At 36.2% G+C, this 13,245-nt stretch overlaps 2 protein-coding genes across 2 annotated transcripts; one reads left to right on the top strand and one right to left on the bottom strand.

Annotated features, from left to right (window-relative positions):
• The first annotated feature begins 2,384 nt into the window (after nucleotides 1-2,384).
• LOC110893761 (mitochondrial import inner membrane translocase subunit TIM17-2) lies at nucleotides 2,385-3,583 on the top strand. Its single transcript, XM_022140887.2, has 2 exons — nucleotides 2,385-2,549; nucleotides 2,953-3,583. Exons 1-2 carry the CDS (start codon nucleotides 2,417-2,419, stop codon nucleotides 3,420-3,422), a joined length of 603 nt encoding a protein of 200 aa, XP_021996579.1. The 5' UTR covers nucleotides 2,385-2,416; the 3' UTR covers nucleotides 3,423-3,583.
• A 646-nt stretch (nucleotides 3,584-4,229) lies between these two features.
• On the bottom strand, nucleotides 4,230-11,949 carry LOC110893760 (hexokinase-1). Its single transcript, XM_022140886.2, has 9 exons — nucleotides 11,468-11,949; nucleotides 9,340-9,484; nucleotides 9,076-9,258; nucleotides 8,324-8,398; nucleotides 7,424-7,579; nucleotides 6,236-6,334; nucleotides 5,801-5,931; nucleotides 5,464-5,545; nucleotides 4,230-4,766 (listed from the first exon to the last, which is right to left on the bottom strand). Exons 1-9 carry the CDS (start codon nucleotides 11,737-11,739, stop codon nucleotides 4,413-4,415), a joined length of 1,497 nt encoding a protein of 498 aa, XP_021996578.1. The 5' UTR covers nucleotides 11,740-11,949; the 3' UTR covers nucleotides 4,230-4,412.
• Nucleotides 11,950-13,245: the final 1,296 nt, after the last annotated feature.

Raw genomic sequence — 13,245 nt, 5'->3', positions numbered from 1 at the left:
AATGACCGAATTGCATATCTCGTTAACAGAAAAAATAGATGAAGTTAACCAAGTGGACTAGTTGGCGACGTTTGAAACTATTTGGACTAAAATGGCAACGTTTCAAACCTTCGGATTAAACTGACAAAATAACAAACCACAGAGACTAAAATGACATTTAACTTAAAAATCAATTTTAGTGTACTCACTTGTACAATAGGTCAAAACGAAGCATCATTAAAATATACTAATTTAAAATGAATCCAAATGAGTCAGCAACACCCACGACAATTGTTTCTCGCCACCACCTCTACAGCAACACCATTACATGTGGTCTTAGCAAAAGTTCAATCGAGTTAGGGTCTCACTGGAAGCAACCTCTTTATTCCTACGGGAAGAGGTAAGGTTGTCTATATCTTACCCTCCCCAGACCCTACCTTAGCTTTGCTAACGGTGGGATTTATCGAGTATGATAATGATTTTAGCGCTTGCTTTACATACGCAACCCGCTAAGTGGTGTAGTTTACACAAAGTACAAACGCTGATGCATCCAAAAAAGTATAATATGTATTCCAAAGAAAATTGGATAAATACAAACTTGGATATTTTTTCAATTTCAACCCTAATAATATATATCTTTAACCAATTTAATTTTTCTTTTAATAACTTGCGTTCTTTCACTTAAAAAGAAAAAGCTAAACACAAAACTGTGTTTAATCTTATTCCTCGACGTTTAAGTATAAATTTCGTTTAAAACGAAGTTGTAATAAAAAAAAGTTATTTTTTTGGCATCGTAAGCTATAGCGAGTTTCGGTGGCGTATGGGTACCGTGACGAACCACACCTTGACCGAACAACGTCAACACCTGTATCTATATCGTTTTTATGGTTTACAATCTATATGAAACACGTGTCGATATCCTTTTAGGCATATCACGACTTTATTCTTTTATTGGTTTTTCTTAAGTATTGTGTTATGAACACTCATTCTGGCCCAGCTTATAAGTTATACCTATAACACTTATGTTGGCCCAACTGGCAGCCTAGTTCAGAGAAAGAAATAGGCCCAACTAAGAACGAATTGGATGAGAAGCTAATATAAGGCGTGGAAAGAAACAGCCTACTGGAAGCATTGGGCCAAACCTCAATCAATTAGACTTGTATGGGCTAGAGCCCATCATACTGGGCCAGAAAAGATACGCTCTTAGGAGGAGACAAGATGGCACTTTGTAAAATTTCATTTACATAATAACAACAATAAACCAACTAAACTATTTTAATTTTTGAGGGTGATACGTGATAGGATGGTTAACAGGTTAACGAGTTAAACTAACAATATATATTTTATTTTTCAAACGAACTGATGTCTCAGTTCATTTATCTTCGGCCGAAATCAAACACAACTTGTTTATTAGATGATGAGACGGGCATATGTGCACAAATGGGGCCCAGTTGGGTCAACAAAAGTCAAAACCGGGTCCTTGCCAAACTCAGTCGGGCTGGGACCTACTTTGAAAAAGGATCGGGTTTAGTCGGGTGGAAAGTGCGATTTAACTTAAAAAGGACCGGGTTTAGCCGGGTGGAAAGTGCGGTTTAACTTGCTCGGGTCAGGTTCGACAGGGTTCAAAGTATAGGGTTACAACCAGATTTCAACTTTACAGGTAAGGTCGAGTCTAAACCGGGTATGAAATCGGGTCGGTTTGGGATCAAAACCGGGTTAGGCTTCCAACTTGTTTTTCTTTCACCTCTAAAGACGGTGTATACAGAACCTTGGCCCATTTTTGTTTCATATATTTCCGTATCATAAGTTATCCTACAAAGACTCTTAAAAATAAGAAGTGTACAAAGACACAATGGATTACACAAGATGACACAATGTCGAGTAAAATATAACATAATGCCGAAAAATATAACATAATGTTGAGGAAAAAAGACACAATGAGTCGCAAAAAAAGACACAATGGCTCAAATATAGAACAAACACAATGATAATAAACAAAACCTCTAAAATCTACAACCTATAAAGCTAAAAATGAAAACTTAAAATCTCACATCATAGAGTTTGATAAGACGGCTCCAATGCCGCTTGAATGAGGTCAATCGCAATCTGTTTGATACCCTTTGTACGACTTCTTACTCTGTACCATTATTATCGTGTTTATCACACAAATAAGTAATTCAACACCTTAGGTGAAATCGAACCCAACTAACTTATTTAAAAATAAGATAATACAAAGTCGTGTGACTTTTTCTAAATTTAAAAAAGTCGGTGTCTTTTATGTAAAATACTTAGTTACCAGCGGTTTCCTCAAGAAACATTGCCCCTCACGCAAGTAACCCCCAGATTTATTATTGTTATTATTATTCTTATTTATAACCACTATTATTATTATTATTTATAACCCCACTCAAGACATAAACCCTCACCCCAAATCAAGATGACCACACAGGATACCTCACGCGAACCATGCCCGGACCGGATCTTAGACGACATCGGCGGCGCGTTCGCCATGGGCGCCATTGGCGGCTCCGCCTTCCACTTCCTCAAAGGAGTCTACAACTCACCAACAGGTAATTGTGATAACGAATTGTATTTCAAAAGTAGAGTTTACAAGACATATACATATATATATATATATATATATATATATATATATATATATATGTCACATAGTCATATTTCCATAATATATATTAAATAGGTAGCCTCTTTATCGGCTAGGGATGTTCATTATTTGGTTATAACCGAATTAACCAAAAACCGAGCTGAATAAAAGTTTGGTTATTTGGTTCAGTTCGTGACCGTAACCGAATTAAATTCGGTTATTATGTTCGCTTTTTGGTTAGATTTTTTTTTAAATTCGGGCAATTTGGTTAAACCGAATTAATCGATTTTAATTTTTTATTTTTAAATTATATAGATGTATATATACACTGTCATATTTACATAATCTATCCTGATGTGATCAAATAGGTAGCCGTTTCATTGGCGCCACAGAAGCGGTCGCTATGAAAACGCCACGTGTTGCCGGCGGCTTCGCTGTATGGGGCGGTTTATTCTCCGCATTTGATTGCACAATGGTTTACGCGCGCCAGAAGGAAGATCCATGGAACTCAATCATCGCTGGTGCCGCCACCGGCGGGTTTCTTCAGATGCGCCAGGGATTACGGCCGGCGGGTCGCTCGGCTCTTGTCGGTGGCGTTTTGTTGGCCCTGATTGAAGGGGTGGGAATTACTCGTAATAAAGTTATTAGTGCGCAACAAACGCAGCCGGTGGTTATTGAAGAGGCGCCGCAGGTGGAGTTGGAGCGTTCTTCCGCGTCATCTCTGTCGTGGTTTGGTGGTTTGTTTGGTGGCAGGCGAGAGGAGGAGAAGCCGAAGTTGAAAGTTGAAGTGTTGGAGAGTTTTGATTCGCCAATGCCGCCTACTTTTGAGTTTCGGTGACTTTGTTTTGATGTTATTTTGCACAACTGGTTGAAGATCTTTATGTTCTTGGGTGTGTTTAGAGTTTAGTTAACAACAATGACATGTAGTTACTGGGGATTTTATGATTCTGTTGGTTGTTACATATATTATCATAGTAAATCGAGAACTATTTCCGAGAATAGTGTTTGTGACATTAACATCGTTCTGTAAACGAGCCGAGCCGAGCCGAGCCCGACTAGGCTCGAGCTCGGCTCGTTATGTTTTTATGAAGCTCGAGCTCGAGCTCGGCTCGGTTCGAGCCTACTTCTCTGAGCTCGAGCTCGGCTCGCGAGTAAAACCCAAAGCTCGAGCTCGGCTCGACTCGGCTCGAGCTATTTCGAGAACAACCTCAAATGAGCTAGAAACTCGGCTCGAGCTCGTTTCAACAGCGATTAAGCGAGCCAAAGCTCGGCTCGAACTCGACTCACTAATGTTATCATCATCATTATTATATTATATATATATAAAAAACTAAATTTTTGTTTAGGCTCGTTTGGGCTCGCGAGCCTAAATGAGCTTTGTATTTCAAGCTCAAGCTCGGGCTCGATAACTGAACGAGCTATATTTCAGGCTCGGGCTCGTTAAGGCTCGACTCGTTCGAGCTTTTAACCGAGCCGATCACGAGTAGCTCTCGAGCCTCTGGGCTTGTTTACACCCCTAGATATCATGGGTCAAATCACTAAGGCGGAAGAAAGAACTCTACAGTTAAACGTTCTTATACATAAATCTCGAAAAAACGCAAAAGAAACGTTTTCATAACGAAAACGTATGAGTTTTCGAAGATTGTAAAGTTCTAAAACCTCGCTTTATTCGCTAATATATCTTAAAACATGTGAACAACATACAAGTCCATGCGACACTAGAATAGCCCATAATTTAATGGGAACAGACATCAGGAAACAAAACAAAACAAAACAAAACGAAGATCCAAAAACGCCGAAACAAATGTACAAAAAAAATACCACAAATTTATGTGGACTCTATATATTCGAGATACTGTGAGTGAGACGCTGCAAGAAGAGCCGCACCGAGACCCGACCCGTCATTCGATAGCTCGACAATGATGTTTTTGGAAATTTCTTCACCTAACAATTCATTCATGGTATCTTGCATTGTTTTTCGGAACTTGGTGTAGTGTTCAAACAGCCCGCCGTCCATTGCTATTACTGATTTCTGGTTTTCTTCTCCTTCCTTGCAAGTATCTTTTCCAATTTTTTTGAGGATTCCTAGGATTCCAGCCGCTGAGAGACGAGCACCACGAGTTGCCACAAGGTCACAGACTTCCACAATTACTTTTCTCGTCTTTAGAGAAGTGTTGGATATCTACAATTGTGCCATTGAACCGTACATGTCATAAACATAAATATGTACAAGGGAGCGATTTAAAATTTAAAACGACCTAAGGTCCAAACAGGTTGTGATGACTACCAAACATATTACCCATCCGTTTTCTAAAAAAAATATAAATAAATGACTTATATGTGATAACAAAAACTATCTTATTAGAAAAGTCATCTAACATTTTCTACGGTTGAATACATCAACTAGGGGGTGAAAACGAGCCGAGCTGCTCGTCACCTACTCAAGATCGGCTTGCCAAAAAATCGAATCGAGTCGCGCTTAAACGAGATCGAACCCGAACCTTTAAACGAGCCTATTATCCATATAACTTCTTTTTAACATGTTTGATGTATATCTACATATCAATTATTATATATTAAATTACAGTTAAAAGTATTTAAATAATATATAACGTGTTATATATAAGATTTATAACTATAAATATATTCAAAAATAATAATAAATGTATATAAATAAAATAATTAAAGATCTAATTAAATAACAAATGAGCCGATTTCGGTTAGAGTTTCTTCATAATTGTCAGTTAAGTTACGGGTTCTCAGCCATGAAAATGCTAGCTATGTTTAATTTTCTTAAAAGAGTAACTAATTTTTAGGTAATCCGTACGTAAACTATACCAAAAAGCAGGACAAAATAATAAAAACATCATAATATGTACCTCGAGGATATCTTTCAACTTGGTTGCAACCACTTTGAGATCCGGAGTGGAATCATGATGCATCGCAGACATATCAGGGGTCCTAAATCCAAATTTAAAAGTGTAGAATAGTTAATGCAAAACAAAATTGACCATGTTAAAAGCAAGGGCGGACCCAAGCTTTGGCTTGGGTGGGCGGGCGCCCCCTTGAAAAAAAAATTAGTGTATTTTCGAGGTAAAAATCCCGACCGTACCCCTTGAAAATTTGGTTGAACCCTTTGTTCGCACCCCAGAAAATAATTCCTGGGTCCGCCACTTAAAAGTGAAGAGTGAATGACTATGTGAAACGACATTGTACCTTAATATAAAGGGCTTTTGGAGTTTGGATGGCACAGTATCTCCAAAAAGCTCGGCTTCTTCCGCCATCTTTAACAAGACTCGTCTCACAACTTCCCCCAAATACATTCCGGAAATCAGTTTCTCATATATCTGTTTGAGTAGGATTACATTATATATAAATAAACAATATAATAATGGTATTAATCTAAAGGTCAATTACCCTAAAAGGTAACTTGCTTTCGAAGTTTCGATTTTTGTTACCGTAACTTGCTTTCGAAGTTTCGGTTTGCCACGTCACCATTTTACTTTCTATATAGAGTTACTTACAATGGTAAGTATCAATCAACGATACCAACAATCATGCTTGGATTCCCATTCGATCATGAGTGGGACCCATAAAATGTGAACATTAAATAACCTGAGAAAAATATATCCAAAATGGCAAAATCTTTACCTGCTCTCCAGGGTTCAGGCTATCACCATCAAGACCTTCATCATACTCGGTCAAAGGAAGATGTGATGACCGGAAGTTGCCCCATTCCATGTTTATAACCTTAACATATAAACAACCATTATGTATCTACGTAAAGACGTAAAGTATAACTACTAACTATATGTGGCCCAAACAGGCAGTGGCGAAGCTTGAGATTTCCGACCGGGGGGTCGAAAACCTACACACCCAAAAATTTCTATAAAACGGAGGGTCGAAAACGTATATACCCAAAAAATTCTATACGAAAACTACATACTCTCCACTACTGGGCGAAAAGTTCGGGGGGTCCCCCCCCCCCCCCCCCCACTATCCTACGCCCTTGCAAACAGGCAGGTATGACGGGTTGGGTAACCAGGTAAAACGGGTCACTTTTGTACAGGTTGATCCAAAACGTAAACTTCCGCTGAATTCGCACACTAGTCCCTCGACTTTAGTTTGCATGATTAATCTTTTATACTTAACAAAAAGATAATCCTTCTACTAAAGCTTAGGGATTTAAGTATTTAACTATGTCATCATCAACCGATCATATCATTCATCGGCAGCAGCAGCCTTCCGTACGGTTCGTTCATCAGTTTAGAAGTCATCGGACCTTGATAATCCAAGAAATACAAACCGAAGAACGAGAAGCGACACTGCTTTGAAGATATAAGGGAGAAAAGGATTACTACGAGAGCTTCTGCAGGGGTGATATTTTTTAATATGGTACACAACAATATGGATGTTTTGGGAACGATTTAAAAGAAACCGGTTCGTTTTAAAGTCGGATTGTTTGTTACGGGTCAACCAGGGTTCTTCATGTGTCTGATCACAAGATTAAGGGCCGAAGGGGTTGACTGGGTAATAGCAAGGTTGCGAAAGCAAGAAACAGCCGGAGTGGTGCGTTTCAACGATACGCGTGGCGTGCTCGTGTGTCGGCTCATTTGGAACAGCCGGTGTGACTCATCGAATAGCAAGAGAAGATCAAAGAAGATTGATTTTTGCTTGATCAGACGACCAATCGACTTTCAAACTGTTTGACCCGTTTCCTTTTCCGCTGACTATTTTTTTAACCCGTTTAACCCATTAAAGATATAACATGACCCGAATCGACCTGCTCGAAAATAAATAAATAAATAAATAAATAATTAATTAAATAAAACTACTAACCATCTCTCCTGATTTAGGAAGAAGACCTTGCCATTTAGGGATTGCATTCGCACGCTCCACATACGCTGCATTAGTTCCTGTACCTAATATTACAGCGGCAATGACATCGGAATTACCATATCGCCCTCCAGCTAACGTTCCAACCGTATCATTCACCTGCATTTTCAACACAAAACTACAAGTTTTCACCTTTTAAGGTTCTACTCGATTTGATCCTTTTAACATTCTTCGATTTACGGGTATAATAATTAATAAAAAATCGAGGGTATGTGTTCTTAAACTATGGGAGTGTTTGGATTCGGGTTTTGCAAATTAATTATCAGGTCATTCAGAGGTCATGTAACCCATTCTACTACAGCTAATTATCGGATTCTAATTAATTAATATATAAGTTAATTATACCATGTGAAAGGTTTAAATACAAAAGGCTCTTAACGTGTGACGGTACGCGACCACCAAGATAACGTGCGTAATTATGCAAATAACGTTCGTAATTAGGGTTAACCCAACCCATGTGTAATTATGCAAACAGTGGCGAAGCTTGACCCGAATGACCGGGGGGGATCGAAAACATATGTATACCCAAACATATATACCCAAAAATTTCTATATGAAAACTACATATATAACACTACTGAACGTTCGGGGGGATCGGGCGCCCCTCCCCGCCCCTTCTATACTTCGCCACTGTATGCAAATAACGTGCGTAATTAGGGTTTAACCCAATCATGCGTAGTTATGCAAATAACGTGCATAACTTTGTATTATAATGTGCGTATTTTAACAACGAAGTCGTGTACCACTGTACCGTCGCACGTTAAGGGACTATTGTATGTTAACCTTCCCCATTATACCATTACATCTCAGAATAGAAGTAATAAAGAAAAAAAGAAAAAATACCAAAGCCGAAACACGCATATCAAGGCCAGCCCTTTCCATCGCTTTTGTCAACTCTTCTACAACATCCGCCCCAACCTGTTTTGAATCAAACAAATAAAATAAAATTGCATGAACATTGAACAGAAACCCTTGTTTGACTATGGTAAAATGCCTACTGTACCCCACAAACTATGCAATTGATATTAGTGATATATCACAGATATATCGGTTATCGGGTCCCCCATGTAAAATATCCGTATCAAATAGCGGCACCAATATTATAGGCGATATTGACTGATATATCACCGATTTTCCCGATATCAGTACCTTTCTTCTTAGTTCTACCATTTGTCTTTCTTCTTATTGCTGCTATTAGTATTTTAAGTCGTAATTGTTAACGGTAGGAAAGTATACTGAATTGTTAGTGTTAAATTGCTATATATATAAATTCTACATAATATTAAAATTACCGATATCCCGCCGCGATAACCTATATCTCAAATATCGGTCCTTGACCAATATTCGTTTTTTTTACTGCGTTAACTGCTTAGCCTACAAATCTTGTAAACATAAACAGTATCAATATGTACTTGTAACGAAATTCCCACAAAAATATACCCTTGATTAAAAAAAGTCTCGCTTTCCATTTCAGAAAAAAAAAAAAAAAAAAAAAAAAAAAAAAAAAAAACTTTGTTTTTATTGTCTTTTTGAGGTTTATACTATAAAGTACAAAAGGGCAAAATCGTAAAAGAACATAGGAATGCGACACTCACTGCATCTTCGATATTGAAGCCTTTTGTCCATCTTACAAGAGTCCCTCCTGCAATTGACGATTGTTTAACCGGAAACGAAAAGGTAAACCCTAATTCTCGCTGCGTGCCAGGTGGAATTTGCATATCTTCATCCTCAGTAGCCACAAATTTTGCAAGTTCTCCCGCAATAAAATCAAATAAATCCTAATAACCAAAAAATATCATTTAAATCACACCAAATATATTAAAATTTTAAACTAATGTCATAAGATTAAGAAAACTCACCTCAGATTTCCCGATCATGAGATTTGGAGGGATTGAAACTTCTTTAAATTCTTTTTTCACGTTTCCTACTCCGCCTAATTTCACACGAAGAACACGAAAGTTTGTACCACCAAGATCAAGGGCATAGAAAATTCCCGTTTCGTCCCTAAGAGGAAGAACAAAGTAAGTCACTACATTTTTTGGTTATGATAATCACTTTTTATAAACAGATTTGATTATAATTAACCATTTGTTTGATTATCTGATTTTGACTATTCTAATCACAATAATCACTATGAAAATGCGCATAACTATTGAAACATTTTTACTATGCAGTTAATGCGGTAAAATATCGGATATCGGTAAAGGAACGATATTTGAAATATAGGTTATCTCGGTGAGATATCGGTGGGATATCGATAATTTTAATATAATGCAGAATTTATATATATAGCAATTTAACACCAATAATTCAGTGATATATCGGTTATATCGGTCAAATATCGGTGATATATCGGTTATATCGGTCAAATATCGGTGATATATCGGTTATATCGGTCAAAATCGCCGATAATATCGGTACCGAGATTTTGACCGGTATTTGACACCGATATTTTACTAAGGGACCGATATGACCGATATATCACCGATATCTCACCGATATTAACTGCATAGCATTTTTAAATCAACCAATAGAATCAAATAAAGTAAGTCTAGAACTAAAGGAAAGCAAAAAGTTCATAACTTTTGAAACATATGAACAAAAAACATTTAAATTTTTTTTTTTAAAATAGCCTTTTTCAAAAAACTCGAAACCAATATACACATGATTAACAAGCTTCAAGATTCCTGACATCTTTATCAATTAAAATATTTTTTTCAAATACATTTTTTGTAAGGAAAATACGGTTAAGTTTACGTAAACACTTATAACTAATATTTGTGACTTCAAACTGTAACAATCAGGGGACCCCTTCGCTTAAATACGCGTATTAACAAGCAGGAAATGTACACTTAAAACAATCAAAAACAATTTCCCACAAACATTAATACATAAAAAAAAAAAATTTTAAAAAAGGGAAATTTGTCTGTAATAATCCCACCTAGACCTTATTGGCCATTAGTAATCCCACCTCAGAATATTCCCCCCACCAGTCCCACCTTTCATCTATTTTTCCTACAATGGTCCCCCGTTAAAAAAACTTAACGGAGTTAAGTTTTTTTCCAAATTACAAACAAATTTTTTAGGGCTTTTGATTAGAACGACGATACGATTCCATTGATGTAAAACTTATCCCAAAATTCTACCAGAGCATATACAGCAATTAAATGTACACTTAAAACAATCAAAAACAATATCCCACAAACAACCAAAAAACTTTTCAACTTGCAACCCCTACACAAAATATCAAGGTCAAAGAAACTTGGTCAAACTTAGCCAAAATATCTACAAAAGCACATACAACTTGAAAAATACAACCTTTCTTTGTAAAAAAAAAAAAAAAAAAAAAAACAAATCATGTGAACATCAATGCTTATCAAAATCTTGGTGTTTTAGAACACACCCCAATTCCTTAAAACAAATGGTCAAACTTTGTAACAAGTTCAAAACTTCAAATCAGAAAAGGTCAACTCCAAACATTACAGACTCAAATCAAATCTCGAAAATTCGGAATGTTTTAAATATTCCCAAATCAATAATTCACCTATAGGATAAGTGATTAAATGTACACTTCAAAAAATCAAAAACAATTCCCATAATACATAAAAAAAAATCAACTTGCAAACCCTACACAAAATATCAAGGTCAAACAAAACTTGGTCAAACTTAGCCAAACATCTACAAAAGCACATACAGCCTGAAAAATACAAACTTTCTTTGAACAAATGTAAATCATGTCAAGATAAATGCATATCCAAATCTTAATGTTTTAGGCTTTTTTATGCACAACCCAATTCTTTAAAAATTAAAAAAAATGGTCAAACTTTCTAACTAGTTCAAATCAGAAAAAAAAAAAAAAAAGTCAATTCCAACACTACAGATTCAAAAATCAAATCTTGAAACTAAAAATTCAAAACATTATGAATATTCCCAAATCAATAATATCTATAAATCTATAAATTATGTATAAATATAAAAATATAATACCCAGTGGGAAGATTGTCAACATAGCTGATTAACATCTTGAGTTTACTACCACCGTCGGAAGCAAGTCCGGCGTGCATCTCCACCGTCATGGCGTCAGCAACCTGCCGGAGTTTTGAAACCGGAGTTCCACACTTGTCCTCAAACTCCTTCAAAATCTCCATAGCTTTTGCCCACTTGCCGGAGTTCTTCATCCGGTGCCGGACCACAACCACCGCCGCCGCGGTCACAGCGGCGGCGCAGACCACCGTGGCCGCTACTGCTACCTTACCCATGTTACCAAATTGCAGAAAATGGGATCTTGGAAGGAAAAGATTTGAACTTTTGTTGAGAAATTGAGACCCTTTTGGATAAAGATTGTGAAAATAGATCAAAGATTTGAGCTTGATTTGTGGGTGTGTAGTGAAATGGATTCTTGAAAATACATAGAATATGGGGATGTGAATTGAAGCAAGAATAGGGTAAATGAGACAATAATATTGATGAAGATGGAAAAAGACAAGATGTGTTTATATATATGCCATCAAAATATTCTTTATTATCATTTTCCGAAATTCAAGATTCTTATGATAATTTTAAGAAAATAGATTCTTTTTTGTGAATTGTGATATTATGATATATAATCCTAGTTAATCTAGTAAATAATGTAACGTCACATGTGACAATTATGCAAGGTTAATATTAATATTATTATTAATATATTTTTTGTTTCTCTTATTTTCATTTATTATCTTTAAGGCTAAGCAATTCACGGTTCTAAACTGTTAAACCCATATAATTGAAACTAAACCGCTAGATTCGAATTGTATTTTGTATTTAGAGTTCGGTTTCGGTTCTTAAATTTGAATAAAAACGATTCCTGATTAAAAGGATAAGTACTTTTAAAATATATGTATATAGATATGATCACGTTGTGGGGCGATGGCCAAATAATTCTCAACCAATTAAAAAAATACTACTATAATTTTGCTAGGGAAAAAAAAAACAAAAACGATGATAAGATCGTAGTAAACCAATTAAAACAAAAAACTTGTATAGTTTTAGTAAAAAAATTAAAACGATGGGAAAAACTTAATTTTTAACTGAGGGCCAAATCATAAATTTAATTCATGGATAAATCGTAAACTAAATGGACCAACGGGGGAGTGCCAGGAAGTTGGCGGCACGGCTGTAGTTTTACACTGGGGGCAAAATTGTAATGTCACCAGGAAAACAAACAAAAACGATGGGGAAAATGTAAAGTTAAGTTGATGGCAAAATCGTAACCTGGCTGTGAGAAAAAAAAACTAACGGCAAAACTATAAATTTATACGGGGCAAAATCGTAAATTTGAACCAAGGGAAAAATTAAAATTTTTAGCCGGGAGCAAAAACGTAAATTTATTTTTAAGTGAGGGCAAAAACATAACTTAGACCTGATGACAAAATCGTACTTTTAAGGGGAAAAAACTAATGGCGAAACTGTAAATTAAAACGGGTAAAAATCGTAATTTTTTAACCGAGGGCAAAATCGAAATATTTAGCTAGGAGCAAAAGCGTAAATTTATCTTTAAGCGGGGGCGAAAACATAAATTTGAACTGATGACAAAAACGTAAATTTAAATAAGGACAAAATCGTAATTTTGTTGGGCCAATAGAGGAGTGTCAGGCAGCAGCCTGACAGTGTTGACCCTGCCGCCCTTTTTGCCCAATTGAGAGGAGGAACTATTGAATGCTGACGTCTAACGTCTTATAAATGTAGTAGTTTAAATATATTGTTTATGTATTTTAAATTTCGTTATT

Source organism: Helianthus annuus, chromosome 12, assembly GCF_002127325.2.
Source record: "Helianthus annuus cultivar XRQ/B chromosome 12, HanXRQr2.0-SUNRISE, whole genome shotgun sequence".
Classification (NCBI taxonomy): domain Eukaryota; kingdom Viridiplantae; phylum Streptophyta; class Magnoliopsida; order Asterales; family Asteraceae; genus Helianthus; species Helianthus annuus.
This window is presented reverse-complemented; position numbering and strand designations above follow the sequence as displayed.